The 16,772-nt window shown below is 44.2% G+C and overlaps 1 protein-coding gene across 1 annotated transcript; it reads left to right on the top strand.

The window, feature by feature from the left end:
• Nucleotides 1-753: 753 nt before the first annotated feature.
• Nucleotides 754-15,546, top strand: LOC130044155 (sulfotransferase 2A1-like). The gene is made up of 6 exons (XM_056136753.1): nucleotides 754-1,758; nucleotides 5,629-5,837; nucleotides 9,339-9,465; nucleotides 9,936-10,030; nucleotides 11,057-11,237; nucleotides 15,201-15,546. The coding sequence occupies exons 1-6, from the start codon at nucleotides 1,623-1,625 to the stop codon at nucleotides 15,311-15,313; spliced, it is 861 nt and encodes a 286-aa protein (XP_055992728.1). The 5' UTR covers nucleotides 754-1,622; the 3' UTR covers nucleotides 15,314-15,546.
• The last annotated feature ends 1,226 nt before the right edge of the window (nucleotides 15,547-16,772 follow it).

The raw sequence follows: 16,772 nt of genomic DNA, 5'->3' as shown, positions 1-16,772 counted from the left end.
CACTGTTGGGTGTGGCCCCCGAACAGAAAGAAAAACAAAAGCAAACCATGATAATTTCTTATTTTCTTCTTGCCTGATTGCAACCTTTGCTGCCCTCATTGTAACTAAAGTAGATTTATTTTACTTAGAGGTTGATCTCGACCTTGGATTTATAACTAAGAGGCTGATTTCTCACTGATGTACTTGATACTATTCCTCCTCTGTACCTTCACCTCTAATTGCATGTGTTCATGGAAGCTGCCAGGTGCTGAGGACACAGAATCTTCCCGGTAGTAACAAGAGTAATAAAAGGGTGTGAGGGCAGGGAGGGTCAGGAGGGCAGGAACTTGAGTGCACTCAGGCCTTGCAGAGGTGAAGGTGGACTTGGTGGCTGAGAGGCTCCCCCCTGAGTCACAGCTGCTCTTCCAATCCCATCTCAGTCCCTTCTGGAAGAAGCTGACTCAATTCCAAGGGAGAATTCCAGGTGTGTGTACATTTCTTGTGTACAGAAGCGTTCAGGAACATGGCCAGGGAACTATGATCAGATCTGCCCCAACACTCCCCTGCCCTGAGCTTTGCTCTCTGGACCTTGTTGGCTCTCTGCAATTGGTCTCAGTGTTCCCTACCTCAATCTTGTTTCCCACCTTGCATCAGCAGGTGCCCAAATTACAGGTCCAAAAGCAGATGAAGCCTAAAACATAAAAAAGTATTTTTCACAGATTATCGCCTCCTCCGTCTGCTCCTCCTGTGTCTCCTCTCCCCCTACTCCTCCTCTTTCTCCTCTGCCTCATCCTCCTTCTCTTCTATCTTTGCAGTTTTCTACATTGCCACTTTTTAAACATTTTTTCCTTTTTTTAATGAATCACTGTGAGATAAAGTTACAGATTTACAAACTTTCCTGATTATGTTTCAGCCATATGATGATTGAGAACCTATCCCTCCACCAAGCACCATTCTCCACCATCAATTTTCCCTATATCCTTCCCACCTATTTTCCCACACCTCTGTGGCAGGCACATTCCCATTTACTCTATCTTCTTTTGGGTGTTATGGTTTGCATTATAGGTATTAAGTGACCACCAAGTTTGGTCTATTGTCCACTTTCATCATGTATCTCCCATCCTGTGCATGCCCTCCAAACATCATTTATTTAGTGGTCCTTTCTCAATCCCAGCTGCCTTTTTCCCCAGGATGTGAGGCTGGTTTCCAAGCTGTGGAGCGATCCTTCTGGTCCTTACCTCTACTATCCTTGGGTGTTAGTCTCCCATTATATTCTTTACTTTATATTCCACAAATGAGTGGAGTCATTCTATGTCTGTCCTTCTCTCTCTCACTCTGACTCATTTCACTTAGCATGATACTTTCTATGTTGATCCACTTAATTACTTTGCCTCTAAAACCATTCTTTAAAAAAATTTTAAGCACCCCATAGCCTACTCTCTCGGGATGTTATTGAATTGCAGTTTCCTTCTCAAGATTCATGCTCATATTTCCACATAATATCTCCAGACTGACCACAGTTGCATAATATCATGACCGTTGGACTTAGAGATTGTTTGAACTTAATCATAATGTGAATATTACAATCAATCAAGTAACCTCCAACTGTGGATACCACATTCCTCCAAAGACAGGCAACCAGAATGTCTGGTGAAAATAAAAGGATTAATGGTGTACTTTTTCCCACTGTGGTTTTCACACCTGCTTTCATGACAGAAGAGTGGCATGATTTTTTGTTTACGGATGAAGATGTCTTGCTGCTAACCTACCCTAAATCAGGTAAGGCAGCTGGAGCGCTGCAGAGATGGGTTGTGGCTCTGTCTGTGGGCATTAGGGAACGAAGAGAGACTTTCTACAGGCCAGACCATCAGTGTCCAGGGAACTGGACGTGGGCCTTTTACAGAGACATCCTAACAGGGTTAGGGTAGGGCTATCTAGGACCTATCTAAGACCATGTCAAGTGTTTTAACTAAAGACAAGATGCAGAAATCCAGAGAGAGCTCATCAAAGACCTAGAGGGAGGTTGATTGTTGATTAGCTGGGACTGTAGCGGCATCACTACACACTACCTATAGTCCTGTGATCAGGTTGTGTCCTGTAAGTAGAGTTTCACTTCTCAGTTGTGATGTTTGAATTAAAGACAATTTAAAAAGAAGAAAAGTACCATATAAATTGAGGTACTAAGAATGAATGTGATCAGCTAGCACCAACCTGCTCAGGAATTTTTCAATGATTCGGTAACACCATTATGAAATTATAACAGTGAAAACCAATGGACTTTTATTGACCTTAGTTTGGGTAATTCCATTTGCCTTTGTGTTGTAACAAACCATAGGAAGTAAAATTGTCGTGCCTTCTAAGCGAGGAGGTTGAGATGGAGGGTGGGTTATCAGGGACATTGGTGGAGGGAAGGTCACACTGGAGGTAGGCATGGTGTTGGAACATTTAATGCCTGAAACAACTGTTATTATGAACAATATGGTAAATCATGATGTTTTCTATATATAGATATATATATATACTTTAAAGGGCTGGAGCGATAGCACAGCGGGTAGGGCGCTCGCCTTACACGCTGCCAACATGGCCGACCCCAGTTCGATTCCTCCACCCCTCTCGGAGAGCCCGGCAAGCTACTGAGAGTATTCGATATGCCAGACACAGTAACAACAAAGTCTCCAATGGAGACGTTACTGGGCCCGCTCGAGCAAATCGACGATCAACGGGAGGGCCTTATCCTTTATATACTTTAAAAAATAATGCATGTAAAACTGTTTATTGAACAGGTTGTTTTCAGGAAAAGGTATTAATTGAGCAATGGTCAGGAAATAAAGGGTTTGGAAGAGTGAGTTAGTTGAATGATGCGGGTGTTATTTCTTTGGTGGGAATCATAGCATTTCTAGGGATCTAGGAGACTCTCCCAGGTTTTCTGGGAACAGGGTGGTTTATGCAGTTATTTCACTCAGCCTTCAAGAATGTCTGACACTTGATCTAGCCCATTTTGCTGACACCCCTGTCCAGATGCTATTCATCATTTTATTTTATTTTATTTCTATTTAAGATTTATATAGACACAGTGGTTCACATGGTTGTTCATAGTACTGTTGTTTCAGGCATTTGTGTTCCAAACCTATACCATGACCATTGTGACCTTCCCTCTACCACAGTTCTTAGATTGCTCCCCCCTCCAACCCCACAAAGGCCACCCTTTAGCAGGCACAAAATAATTGATTTATATTTTTGCTGCAACCCAGTAGTAAAATGGAATAATGCTGCAGTAACAAAATTTGTGAAAATAGTTATGTCTTACAATGGGGTCAAAATGTTTGTCTGAGGGTTTACCAAATTGTTTTCTCGATGGTTGAGCTTCTCTGTTATTGATTTTTTAAATTGAGCTTTGTTGACTTCTATGTTACTTTCCTATTTAAGTTGGTGTGTTCTAATGGGCCGTCAGTATTATAGAATTTGAAGGAGTTGCTCAGCCCCATATGTAACTGCACACTCCAGAAGTCCAGGATCTGTAGGACTGGACCGATTGGTTTCAGCAACTTGGCTTCGCTTGCATCTCTCCTGAGACTGTAAAGCTGGGTCTTGGTTATAAGAAAGTGACTGTGGGATGTGACTGCTGCCTGTGGGACTTCCAACAGTACAGCAGGATGGGTGAGGCTGCTTTCCTCCACTCAAGAAGAACTCAGAGTTTTCAGGCCAAAAACCTATGTACCTAGAATTTTCATTGGCCTGGTATCTCTTCAGAGATGAGTTGTAAAGCCGTGAAGTTGGGTTCTTTTTATGGCTCCAGCTCTGGGAGGTAGGTGCAGATACTGGGGCTTCAATCAGGAAGGGACTTTTCCTGTTCCCCATCCTAAGGGAGCCACATAATATTCAGGCTAAAGGTGCGTGTACCCCTGAGATTTATCCTGGCTTGCATGTCTTCTGAGGTGTGTCCTGAAGCTGTGTTGCTAGGCTGCTATGTATATCCAGATGTTATTTATGAGGGAAGGGAAACAAATGAGGATTGAGGCTGAGTACAGGGACGGGATAAGTGCATATAAATGACCACTAGCACAGAGGCAGAGACAAAGTCAAGATCAAATGCCTTAGTAATATGTAGATAAAAGGTAGCACCAACATCTCAGGGCATATTCTTCATCCTTTTATGAAAAGTGAAATTCAAAAACAGTCCCAAGATTTTGTGTGCTCTCAACTGAGTATTGAGTCCAGATGACTGTAATGAGTCTAACGACAAGTCACACAAGGATAAACTATCGTTCTGGTCCATTGAGGCAGGGCACCTGCTGTTCTGCAGCTCATGAAAACAGAAAAAGATAGGTGGTGAATAGGGAGTAAAGGGAGGGAAAAGGGAGAGTTTATATGGATTCAGTAGAAGGTCCTGCTTGAATGTTTATAACCAGGTAGGAAGTTCCTTCTTGTAAGTCAAGACTTTCTCGCATAGAGAACTCCAAGCATGTCCCCAGTACTGTGACCCTTGCTTGTTTCTTTGCATACTGAGGTACCAGAGGGTTTCAAGAGCAATAAATGTTTCTGTTTAGGGATACACTGAACCATTCCAAATCCAACACCAAATTTCCAACACCCCTGAACCACAGCTCACCCACTGCCTCCTCGGTAAAATCAAAACTGTGCCTGCTAAGGGGTAGCCATCCAGGAGTCCCTCTATTTTATTTCCTTATTTTCTTGATTATCTATCAGCTATATCACCTGGTATCTATTTTTATTTATTTTTCTAATTATTTTAATTTTATTTTCATAAGGTTGTTCACATTACTTGACTACATTCAATATTTCAACACCAATCTCACCGCCACTGCACCTTCGAACCACCATTATTTTAAATTTTTGCACCACCATTCAAACCTGCCTGTGACTGGCAGATTCTAAATAATTTATTTTCTATTGCTTATTATAATTATCATGAGGGGTAACTCGGCTGAGAAAGCGTCCATGTACTTCCAGAATTCTCATATATAAAATGGTTGGGGTACAGAGACATCTCTGTAGGGAGCTAATCCATTTTGAGATTCATTTGGGAGTCTCTAGATCAAGGCCCTTGATGCGTTGTGATTGCACCCAGCGTCAGATCATGGCGGGCATGATGTCTAGAAACCCCAAGCGGGCAGGAAGACAGGAAGGGAGGGCCAATCTCCGTGCTACCATGTGACCTGGAGTCTTAGTCCCTGAACCCAAGCACCTGCATTTTTCTTCTGGAAGCTCATAGCCACCAGGGTTTCATTTGGAGCCAGCAGAGAGGGCACACCCACTCCATCTGAGGTGCCCTGGTGGAATTAACTCTGTACGGGGTCTGGAGAGAACTCTGGCTAGCTGTAATCTTCCGGAATTCAATGCTGTGTCTCTGTCACCTGGTATTTAATTTCTCCATTACTCCCTCATGAGATGAGAACAATTGGACTGCATCTCTTCTACCAGATGACTGGATTCCTCACTATCTGTACAGTTCTCGTCTTTTTCATTCACTTATCTGTTTGCGGGCATTTGGTTGCTTTCAGATCTTAATTTTTGTTGATAGAACTGGGGTGCACGTGTGAAAATGGTGACTTTTTGTTCCATATTTAATACAATGCATTTTTAAAGTCAAAGAAGATGTCTGATCATCATTTTCTGTCCTTTATTTAGGAACAAACTGGATGATAGAGATTCTTTCCCTGATTCGTTCCAAAGGCGATCCCAAGTGGATTCAATCTGTGCCGATCTGGGATCGATCCCCCTGGATAGAGACAGACGAAGGGTATAAGGTATTAAAGGATCAGAAAGGCCCACGATTTATATCTTCCCACCTTCCAATCCAATTTCTGCCCAAGTCATTCTCCAATGCCAAAGTGAAGGTGAGTGCACAATGGTCCTCATATATTTGATCAATGCTTTTTAAATGTCGCTATGCCCAGAGGTTAGCAGAGACTGTGGTGGAGATGCAAAGTTTCTTTCAAGGGCCTGAAGTGGGGTCTGTGATTCTGTATTGGATGACGTTACTGTGCATTTCTGAGTGCAGTCTCTCAATCGCTTCACAGGGTTTCTGGTAGCTAAGTTAAAATACAAATAAAGAGTTCTTTTCTGTGCTATGTCACCCCACTCTGTTTAAGATGCTACTTAAATTAGGTCAGGTTGAAGCCCAAAGAGCTATCCATAGGAAACTGCTGGGAACATTCATAAATGAACTGCAAGCCAGGGTGAGTGGTTGATACCCCTCCCTGAATTTTCTGCCCCTTTGTCTCTACTAATTGCCAATGTCTATTAAGTCCAACAGTCTAACACATCTCACATGGGAATGACAAGTGACCCACATAGATCAGACAAAAAAATAATAAACTGTGTATCTGTAGACAAAAGTCAGTTTGAAATGAACAGTAGAGCCAAGTGAGGAAGAGTGAGTCCATGTAGATAGACAGGCATACCTCTGCCTTCTCATCTCTGGACCTCTTCTCTGTGTCCTGGACTCACAATCCCCTCATTTCCTCCTGAAATGAAACAATGGAGAAGTGAAGGGTATTTTGGATTCTAGGATTTCTGATTTCTGTTTTCCTGGAAGCCCTTCTGTCTCCCAAACTCAGTTCAGGGGGAACTCTGAGTATCAAAGTTGGCATTCAGTAACATGGAGATCCAGGACTGGGTATCTTTGAAACCTTGTTGGGATTCTTTTTTCCTTTTTTTCATTAGAGGATTTCAGTCATACAATGTTGCAACTACCATCCATTCACCAGTGTACATTTTCCACCACCAATGTGCCCAGTTTCCCTCCCACCCGCCCTAAGCCTGCCTCTATAGCAGGCAATTCTCTCTCTCCTATAGCAGGCAATTCTCTCTCTCTCTCCTCTCTCTCTCTCACAACATCTCCCTTTCTCCTTTTGAGCATTTTGGTTTGCTATACAGGTACTGAGAGGAAATGTGTTTGTTCAAGAAGTTCAGTATTTATTTGGAGAAGGTACAACTGGAGTGGAGTTTGTAAATGAGTGTCAGTTTTGGGTTGAACATAACTGCCAGGGCTTCTGGAATTGCAGAAAAGTGGGAGGAATTAGCCCATAACAACTGCAAAAGAGCCTGGATATTTCAGTCATAAAGCCAGCATACCCAAAGTTCTAGCAGATTAATATCTTGGTGAGGTCTGTCCATTGATGTTGGAGTTTGGTCCAGGGGATGGTGGAGATTTTGGACTGTGGGAGCAAGTGGCTGCTAGAGGCGCTGGGAATGCACTGGGCTAACTCACTCCCACACCCCCCAGGTGCACTGGAGGATTCAGTCATGCACCTGTCTTAAAATTTTCCTGAAGCTTTTTAAAAAAATCTCTTTTGAGATTTATTTAGACAGTCTCTGGAGCAAGCTCAATAAAAGAGTTTGTGTGGCAGCACCAGAGGTGGTTGGTGGGCATGTCTACACCATACCTAAATTTTGGCAGCCTAATTTTTTAGAAAACTATTTTCATAGTTGAAGGAGTCTAGGCAGAGGCATAGCACCAAATTTTGGGGTGTCAGGAAACACAGGGGCACCACTGGGCTGCTGATACTCTGGCCCAGCAGGTCCAAGTTGCCCCAACTGCTGCGCTGCAGCCTCTGGGCCCCAGGGGTGATGGCAGTAGCAATGCTGGCCAGAAGTTCTGTGAGTTGGGCACTCTCGGAAAGCGGCCACAACCAGTCCAGCAGGACCTTCCCAGAGGGCATTTGCCCCTATCCTGAGTCCAGTCTCCAGGCAGTTGGAGCTCAGGAAGATTTTCCTCCGAGATATGATACCGTTGGCCACTGCTGTGAGAGCTGATCTTGTGGAGGATGAAGGATCAGTGGCGGCAGGGATGCCTTGGCAGAAGCGAGTAGCTGGGGCCATCGAGCCTGCCCCCCATTGCGGGAACCTGGGGCGCCCCTCTGCTCAACGACCCATGCGCTACGGTGGTGCCAGGTTGGACATGAAGATCATTGTTTATTCACACAGAAGTTGTGTGGCTGCAGTGGTCTGCTGACATAGTGCACATGACCGCCAATCCTCCAACAGCGCTGGCACCTGTAGCCACGCTGAAGCCTTCTTCAGGGATCACATTCCAAGGCAGTGATTCATGGCGGGTGCCAGTCTGGTTGCGAAAGGCACTCTTTGAGGGAGAATACTTAAAAGACACTTACATTCTTTCAGGAAGATATATTGTGACTGCACTGCCCGCTGTTCAGAGAGTTGAGTGCCGTTGGCACTAGCCATCTCTGGCCTCTCGTAGGTACGCTCCCACCATCTTCTCCCCACCATCCCGCTCTCCCCACACCTAGTTATTTTGTATTGATGGTGTTTTCTTGGATTATAGAAGAAGATAGATGAACATGTAAAATGGAAGACGACCAAACTAAAAAATAGCAAATGTTATTTTTTGACAAGTATGAAGTGTGACAGTATTAAGCTCTATGAAGCAAATCAAACAATAAAGACAAGTAACTTACAATAATTTTATTAATTTGTTGAAAAACTGAAAAAATCACGGGTTGGAAGCCGGCCTCACATGCTGGGGGAAAAGGCAGTTCAGATAGAGAAGGGACCACCAAGTAACGGATACTTGGAGGACCCGCTCCAATGGGAGGAGTGCACTGAAAGTAGAGTATAGACCGAATATGATGGCCACCTAACACCTGCACTGCATACCACAACACCCTAAAGGAGAGAGAGAGAGAGAGAGAGAGAGAGAGTAAAAAGGGAATCTGCCTGATACAGAGGCGGGGTGGGGGAAGGTAGAGATGTGGGAGGGATACTAGGAACATTGGTGGTGAAGAATGGGCACTGGTGGAGGGATGGGTACTCAAGCACTGTATGACTGAAACTGAAGCACAAAATTTCATAAGTCTGTAACTGTATCCCATGATTATTCATTAAAAAATTAAAAATATTTAAAAAATAAAATTAAAAATGAGCAAAGAGGGCAGGAGCAATAGTGCAGAAGGAAGAGTGTGAGGCTGGTACGAGTGCAATCCAACTTCAGTTCCCAATGCCCAATACGGTCCCCTAAGCCCAAGAGTAAGATTCCTGAAAGGAGAGCCAGGAGTATACCCTGAGTAACTGATGTGTGTTCCAAACAGCCCCCTCCCATGCACCTCAAATGATCAATGAATATAAGACTTTAGATAGATAAAATTAATATTAATAACATTGGTTACTAACTCAGTAGGAGTAGGTTTAGGTAATGGGAGGGATTGTTTGGTGTTGTGTGGAAGCTCGAGTTTGAGGGGAGACCACAAGGATGTCCTCTGTGGCACACTGGAAACACAGTCGTGTTTTAAACTGATGCTCCTCAATATGAATGAATTTTCATAGGAAGGATAGAACATCATTCCAATGGTTGATTTTGTCCCCTTTTTCTATTGAAGGTGATTTATGTCATTAGAAATCCCAGAGATGTTATTGTGTCTGGACATTTGTTCTGGAAAGGCTTAAAATATGTTCAAGCAGCAGAATCAATGGAACAATATTTTGATTGGTTCCTCGAAGGAAATGGTGAGTGACTGTAAAATACAGTAGTTGGATAGAGGATGTCAGAGTCCTTTATGAGAACTCATGTTACACCCAGATGGTAACTCAATGTCTTCCCAACAAATGAGCACCCGGTTTGTCAGTATGAAGCCCAACTTTTCTAGGTCCCAATTTTTTGCTAGAGTGCAGCCTCACAAACCTCCAGCATCAGGACCTATTGGACACCATGGAGTATTGGTCCTCCATTCCTTGTTCCCCGGGGGTAGAGCCTGGAGGTCAGCTTTTCATCCAATACCTGGATGAAAGAACCCGACTTCCCCTGACATCTTGGGCTATATCTTTGCAAGTTCCAACATCCTCCCATTCAATCAGTGACTCCTAGGAAAGGCCCCAGTGTGAAGAGGCACAAGCGATGTTGCTTGAGTTTTGACAATCAAGGATCCTAAGCAGCATGATGTGAGACCCTCTTCTTTCTCTGCTTCCTCATTCTGCAGTCCCCTACGGATCGTGGTTCGACCATATTCATGGCTGGATGTCCATGAGAGGTCGGGATAACTTCCTGCTGCTGAGTTATGAAGAGCTGAAAAGGGTAACTCTGGTTCTTGTGGTCAAACCCCCAAACTATCTGCATCTTATTTCCTGTGCATCCTCATCTGTGTCTCAAACCAACATCTCTGCCGATATATGGTAGGTCCCCAGGGAGAGGACAGTTTGTGCCAGGGGTGCCCCCTTTTGGAAGAGCTCTCCCCAGACTCCTTACTCTTTACCGTGGTTCTTTGCTCCCTTTAACAACATTGAAAGAGTGACAGTCCGCGCAGAGACAGATGATGCATGAGAGTCACATAGGTACTGGGTCGTCCACTGGGGGTGCTGCTCATGGGGGTGGGAATGATGGGCTGTGGAAGCAACTTGAGCTGCCCAGATGTATCTGGAGTTATTCCCTATTACCCAAAATACCTCGCTAACATGAGACTTTCCTTCTGACACCCACTCCCTTTCATCCTCTGAAGAAGTTTCCAGTCACCAAAACAACTTTCCTGACATCGTTTCTCATGTCAGAAGTTATCTTGTGAAATACAATCACGACTCATGGAAAAAAACAAAGTAGAAAGTTTCTTGGTTCTGAAAGGACTAAGGTTCATGAGTCACAGCAAAGAGAAACATCCGTTTTCTCATCACCTCCCGCTGGTGCTTCGTGTAACCAGTGAAATGAGTAACGCTGTGTGCAGGATGACACTGTGCACGTGTATGCACCTCAGTTGGAGTGTTTCTGACACCCTTTAAGGAGTCACGAGAGCTGGAGTCCATCCCTTTCACCGTGTCATCTTCTCCCTGGACCTGTCTTGAGTGACTCTGACCACAGGTGTCTGAAGTCTTTTCAGCATCTTGTGTTCTGGACTCTGCAAGGGCTCAGCTACCTCTCAGAGAACAGGGCGGACCTTCCTTCTTAACACTTTCTGTGTTTCTTCTGACTTTTTCCAGTCTATCCAGCTTCTGGGCGCTTGAATTTCCAAATGCTCTTCTGCACCTAATCCCCATCTCCCTTTGGGGCACTTCCCTCTCATCTCCTCTCTAGTATCTTTCAAATCATTGTTCTTATCTGGTCTTCTTCAAGGACAAAAGAAACAGTGTGCAGAAGATCTGTCGATTTCTGGGCATGGAATTAGGACCAGAAGCCCTGGATTCAGTCCTCGAGAATTCTTCCTTCCAGGCTATGAAAGACAACAAGATGTCCAATTATTCTCTTGTGGATGGTGTTGCTATTGATCTAAAGACATCAACCATGATGAGAAAAGGTAAAGGAAAATGCTATGTGTATGGCAGGACAACAGGGTAGAGAGTACAAGAGTTTGAGTTCATGCATGGACATTGTCAATCACTCATTGCCCTTCTCGCTGACCTGGGTGAAAATCTCTCATAGTTATGACGTGGGCTACAGGCACTGGCAGATGCTAATTCCTGCTTTGGGATCATCTGAGTTCTGTGATGTCAGTAGATCTATCCCTCTTCTAAGAAATTGGCACGCAGATATTCAGCTTACAAAGGGGTCCTAGTGAATTCCTGACCAAAATTAAACAGACCAGTCTGAAAGACCTGGGGAAGAGAGTGAAATTGGCCATGGTCTTATCACTGTCCTGAACTAATAAATGTCTAGAGTTTTTAACCTTTGAGAGAACAGATCAGGTTTTTTACTCTGCAAAAAGACTGTGTTCCTACAAGTTTCTGTCAGATCTGTGTAATAAAATTTGATGAATTCCCTACCCTCGGGCTCAAGATGAAGAGTTTCTCAGGCACAGACTTGGAAGTAGAAGTAGAATTTTGCAGAGCGGGGAGAAAGGGCTGCAAAGTTCAAAAAGAGAACTTCCAGAATGACCACCAACTGGGAACTCTTTGGCAATATTGCGGCAACATGGGAAGATGCCATTGTTGACAACATTGACGAGGAATACGGTCGACTGGTTCAGCACCTCCATGAATGTGAAAGGAACGCCAAGAGAGAGAGAGCCACAAAAAATCGCCTATCTTCGAAAACTCTTGAGCTAATTCGCCAGCGTGGTTTGGCGCATGCCTCAGGCAACTGCAAGCTAACGTCCGAGCTCGCAAAGCAGTGCAGAGATGCGATCAAGGAAGACCTCAAAGAGAGAAGAGCAAAAGTACTGGTAGATGCAGCAGAATCCGGGAAAAGTATTTGTAACGCCCGCCTGTCCTTCGCCAAATACAAGACCAAGATGACTGCCCTCCGACGTCCTGATGGATCCATCACATCTTCCAGAATGGCAATGGAGAAGATTATCCATGACTCCTACTCAAATCTCTTCGATAGCCATGTCCACTTGCCGACATACCAAATTCCACAGGATGGATATGTCGTTCCCAACGTTCTCCCTTCCGAAATCCGACATGCCATTTCATCAGTAAAGAAATGAACAGCATCCGGCCCAGACAAGGTCAGACCTGAACACCTGAAGAACCTGCCGTCAGTACTCTTCAATACACTGGCTTGGCTCTTCACTCGCTACCTGTCTGAATGCAGGGTTCCGTCCCAATGGAAAACCAGCAGCACCGTACTACTGTTCAAGAAGTGAGACATCCATGACATTGGCAACTCTCGCCCGATCTGCCTATTGTCTGTCATCTACAAGTTGTTCACTCGAGTCATCCTAAATAGGATTGGCAGAACACTAGATGAAGGACAACCATGAGAGCAAGCCGGGTTCCGCAACGGATTCAGCACCATTGACCATATCCAGACGATAACCAAGCTCATTGAGGTTTCTCAGGAGTTCAAGATGCTGCTCTGTTTAACGTTCATTGATTTAAAGAAGGCCTTTGATTCTGTTGAGAAGGAAGTGGTCATTGAGGCCCTAGCCAATCAGGGCATTCAAGCCCAATACATCAGGATCCTCCGTGAGCTGTATTGCGGATTCACTACTAGGATCTCACCATTCTACAAAGAAGTGATCGTTGATGTCAAGAGAGGGGTGCGGCAGGGTGATACCATTTCACCGAAACTCTTCAGTGCCACCCTCGAGAACATCATGTGACGACTGGAATGGGAAGGAATGGGAGTGAAGATAGATCGTCGGCAACTACACCACCTCCCCTTTGCTGATGACATTGTTTTAATAACACCAAACATCAGTTAAGCGGCACAAATGCTGGCCGACTTTGACCGTGAGAGTGGAAAGGTTGGACTACAGCTGAATCTTACGAAGATAATGTTTATGAGAAACAGCCTCGTTCCTGATGCCCCATTCGCTCTCAACGGAACGACCATCTCCGAATGCAACAGCTATGTGTACCTAGGTCGAGAAGTCAACATGACAAATGACCTGGCACCCGAGCTGCGCAAGAGGAAGAGAGCGGCTTGGAAGACCTTCAAGAACGTCGAAGAAATAGCTAAGAGGAAGAAGAACCTCCGGCTCCGGGCACATCTCTTTGATTCCACTGTTCTTCCTACATTAACACATGCCTCAGAGACCTGGGCCCTATGCAAACAGGATGAGAATGCTATTCAGGTCTCCCAAAGAAGAATAGAAAGAGCTATGCTTGGAATATCACGTTTCACTCAAATGAGAGAAAGAATCTGGAGTTCTGACATCCTTTGACGATCACGAATCAGGGACGCTGTCTCATTTCCCAAGGTGTCAAAAATAAGATGGGCTGGTCACCTAATGAGATTTAAAGACGACCTCTGGACTAGAGCTGTTACCGACTGGATTCCACGGGATGTCAAAAGACTGCGCGGCCGCCCACCTACCAGATGGTCAGATTTTTTCGTCAAGATCATGAACGATCGGTTTGAGGCTCTTCATGTTCCCAGAGAGAACAGATGCCATTGGGCTACACTAGCACGCGACAGGGACAAATGGAGACGTTACTGGCGCCCGCAAGAGCAAATCGACGACTAATGGGAAGTTAAGTGATTAAGTGATTAAGACTTGGAAAATTCCAGCTTCAAGGATGTGAGGCTAGAAGAAGGAAGGAAATGATTTTCATACTCAGCCAGGCCAGGCTGTCACCCAGGGTTGTGGTGTCAGGTGACACGCAATGGTGGCCTAGAGGTTGTGCAGGAATTAGAGGCTTTCCTTGATGCTTAAAATCCAGGAGAATTTGATGTGTTACTCTTTTTTCGGGTGGGTGGAAATGAGGGATGGTGTGAGCCATGCCAGTGATGTTCAGTATTTACTCTTGGCACTTCACTCAGGAATTACTCCTAGTGGTTCAAGGGGGACCCTGTGGGATGCCAGACATAGAAACTGGTAGGGCCATGTGGAAGGCAAAGGACTAACCCCTGTGCTATGGCTCTGGCCCCTGCTCAGTGACCCTTAGTCAACTACTATTTTTCTGCAATGTCTGGCTTGATTCTGATTCTTTCCTTTGGAAAAGAGACCTGTGTTCTGCAGTTCATGATGTTGCATATGAAAACAGGTAACTTGAATCACAGACCACTTGAGGAAAGCTATTGCTTTAGAGGGTGGGAACATTTTGGCAGCTGGGTGAGAATACATTTTTCTGGTGTGAGAGGACGATAATTTTGTGGAGAGCAGGATGAGGTGCGTGCCGGGCTAATTTCTGTCTTTGAAGTGACTCCCATTCCCTGTTCAGGACTTCAGAACTAGATTTGGAGATATATTCTATAAGGAGTTATTACCACAATAAGATACTAAGACACAGCCCTAGATTGCTACAACTTATATCCTTTAAGCAGATAGTGGACAAAAGTGTGTTTGGGTAATTACCGGGAGGAGCACTTCCTCTCATGGAGAGCAATATCCCTCAGATCCCCAAGTATTCTGACATAGAAATCCTGGCCAGTGACCTCCAGGTCGAGATTAGTCTGAAGAAAATTAATTCAGTATTTTAAAAGAACAGAAGGAACTGAAGAGAAAACAAGAGAAAAGATAGAAGTCACTTGCACAGCATACAGCCGACCTAGGCTTGGTGCAGCAACACCTACCTGAGCTGACCAAGGAGTGATTCCTGAACAAAGCCCCAAGAGGAAACCTTGACACTGCTAGTTGTAGTCCAGAAATAAACAAATAAAAAAGAAATGAAAAATGGCTCTCTCACATTCCTTGCCAGTTACACTCAGTAAAGTGAAGAATCCTAGCACAGCATGACCTAGTTTTGCTAAGACTTGCTTAGACTTGCTCTTAGTTTTCCTTTTCTGCATTAGTACTTGGCAGAGGAGAAGATATCTTGGTGTCAGCAGAGCTGAAATCATCTAATCAGAGTCCCTTTTTTATGTTTATCAGGTGTATCTGGAGACTGGAAAAATCACCTCACAGTGGCACAAGCAGAAACCTTTGATGAAATATACCAGGAGAAGATGAAAGATCTTCCTTCAGAGCTGTTCCCATGGGAATGAAGTTCTAGATTGTTCTGGATCTCACATAGATGTTGATCATCGTTCAGTCTTTGCAAAAGTGCATGCCAGGGGGATGATTGTTTATGATAATTCATTTCTCCCTGGTATCCTGATGAACTATTCATTGCATCTTGGTGACGTTGCTTGCATTGATTTGTGTACTGCTCGGCATATAATGCAACCCACTTTGAAAAAAGAAATATGGATGGATGTTTCTTAAATGGATAAAATATTACAAGTAATGGTGATAATATTGTTTTAATCCAAATGCGGCTAAACCAAGGTGTGGAGATCAGAGAGTTGTGTTGGGGGCTCATGAGTAAGAGCTTTCCCAGTATTGCAGGTGTCCAGGCTGAGGAAGTGCTTGCTAGGTGTGTGGCTGCCACTTTCAAAATTGTAGCATCATCGATACCCTGAGAACCACCAGGGGTCACTCCTGATCACAGAGGAAGGAAGAGGCCCAGAGCATTTCCAGGTGAGGACCCTATAAGGAAGAGTAAAATTAAAAGGGTATTTTGACACAGTTGGCAGAGAACATCAGAATAAAGTTAAATTTAATCACACCCACTACACACATACACTTCTCACTGGTAGGTCTTCTCAGACACGGAAACCCTCCCCCTTCCACCCCACTGTCAGCTATCATATCAGCAATGCTCATCAACTTTCACACTCAGACTAACAAATCAATGCAAAGTCACCCATTTGGTAATGACTATATCAAAATATCTATGAGCATAAGATTGTATTTTAATAGGGGAACAAGCATGCCTAAATTCTGAAATTTGTGAATTTGGGACTGGCTAGATAGACTCATGTGCTCCCATCAAAATTCTCTGTCATGGTTAGATCAAAGTGAAGAGCAAGGCACACTAGACTGGAGATAATCATTTTTGTGGGAAACCCCGTTCTTGCAATTTTCTCTTTGTGCACATAGGCAGGATAATCCTACCTGCTCTGTCTTTTACTCTGGGAAAGTCAGTATAATGGGTAGTTGACAAAGTGACCTCTGTGAGGTCACTTAGAGTGGTACCAAGAGCCAGAGGAAGTCTTTCTATTTGAATTAGACCCAAAGCTTTTGCTTTAAGAAACCATCGATGAGGGTAGGAGAGATAGAGAAGAGACCAGTATGACAATAAGCTCTGTGAACAATATTTGTGGACAAGATCTGAGGGCTAAAAGCAGGTAAGTGATAATCTATATAACCTTTCAGAATCAATATAGAGAACTATACTCCTCAACGGGGTTGGAAAAAGAGAGAGAAAGAGAGAGAGAGGTGGGGGTAGGGGGGTGTGATGGGAGGAAACCTGGGGACATTGGTCCTGGGAAATGTACACTGGTTGAGGGAGAGGGGTTGGAATAGTATAGGACTGAAATCCAATCATGAACAGTTTTGTAAGGTTCTATCTCAGTGATTCAATAACAAAGTTAAATAAATAAAAGAAAAAGAAAACAAAAC

This window comes from Sorex fumeus, unplaced genomic scaffold (assembly GCF_029834395.1).
Source record: "Sorex fumeus unplaced genomic scaffold, SorFum_2.1 ptg000122l, whole genome shotgun sequence".
NCBI lineage: Eukaryota > Metazoa > Chordata > Mammalia > Eulipotyphla > Soricidae > Sorex > Sorex fumeus.
Note: the sequence above shows the minus strand (reverse complement) of the source record. Positions and strands in the feature narration are given on the sequence as shown.

Coding starts and splice junctions, on each gene's coding strand:
- LOC130044155 (XM_056136753.1), top strand. CDS start 1,623: ATGTCTGGTGAAAATAAAAGGATTAATGGTGTACTTTTTCCCACTGTG. Junction 10,031..11,056: donor GTTATGAAGAGCTGAAAAGG/GTAACTCTGGTT, acceptor GTCTTCTTCAAG/GACAAAAGAAACAGTGTGCA. Junction 11,238..15,200: donor ATCAACCATGATGAGAAAAG/GTAAAGGAAAAT, acceptor TATGTTTATCAG/GTGTATCTGGAGACTGGAAA.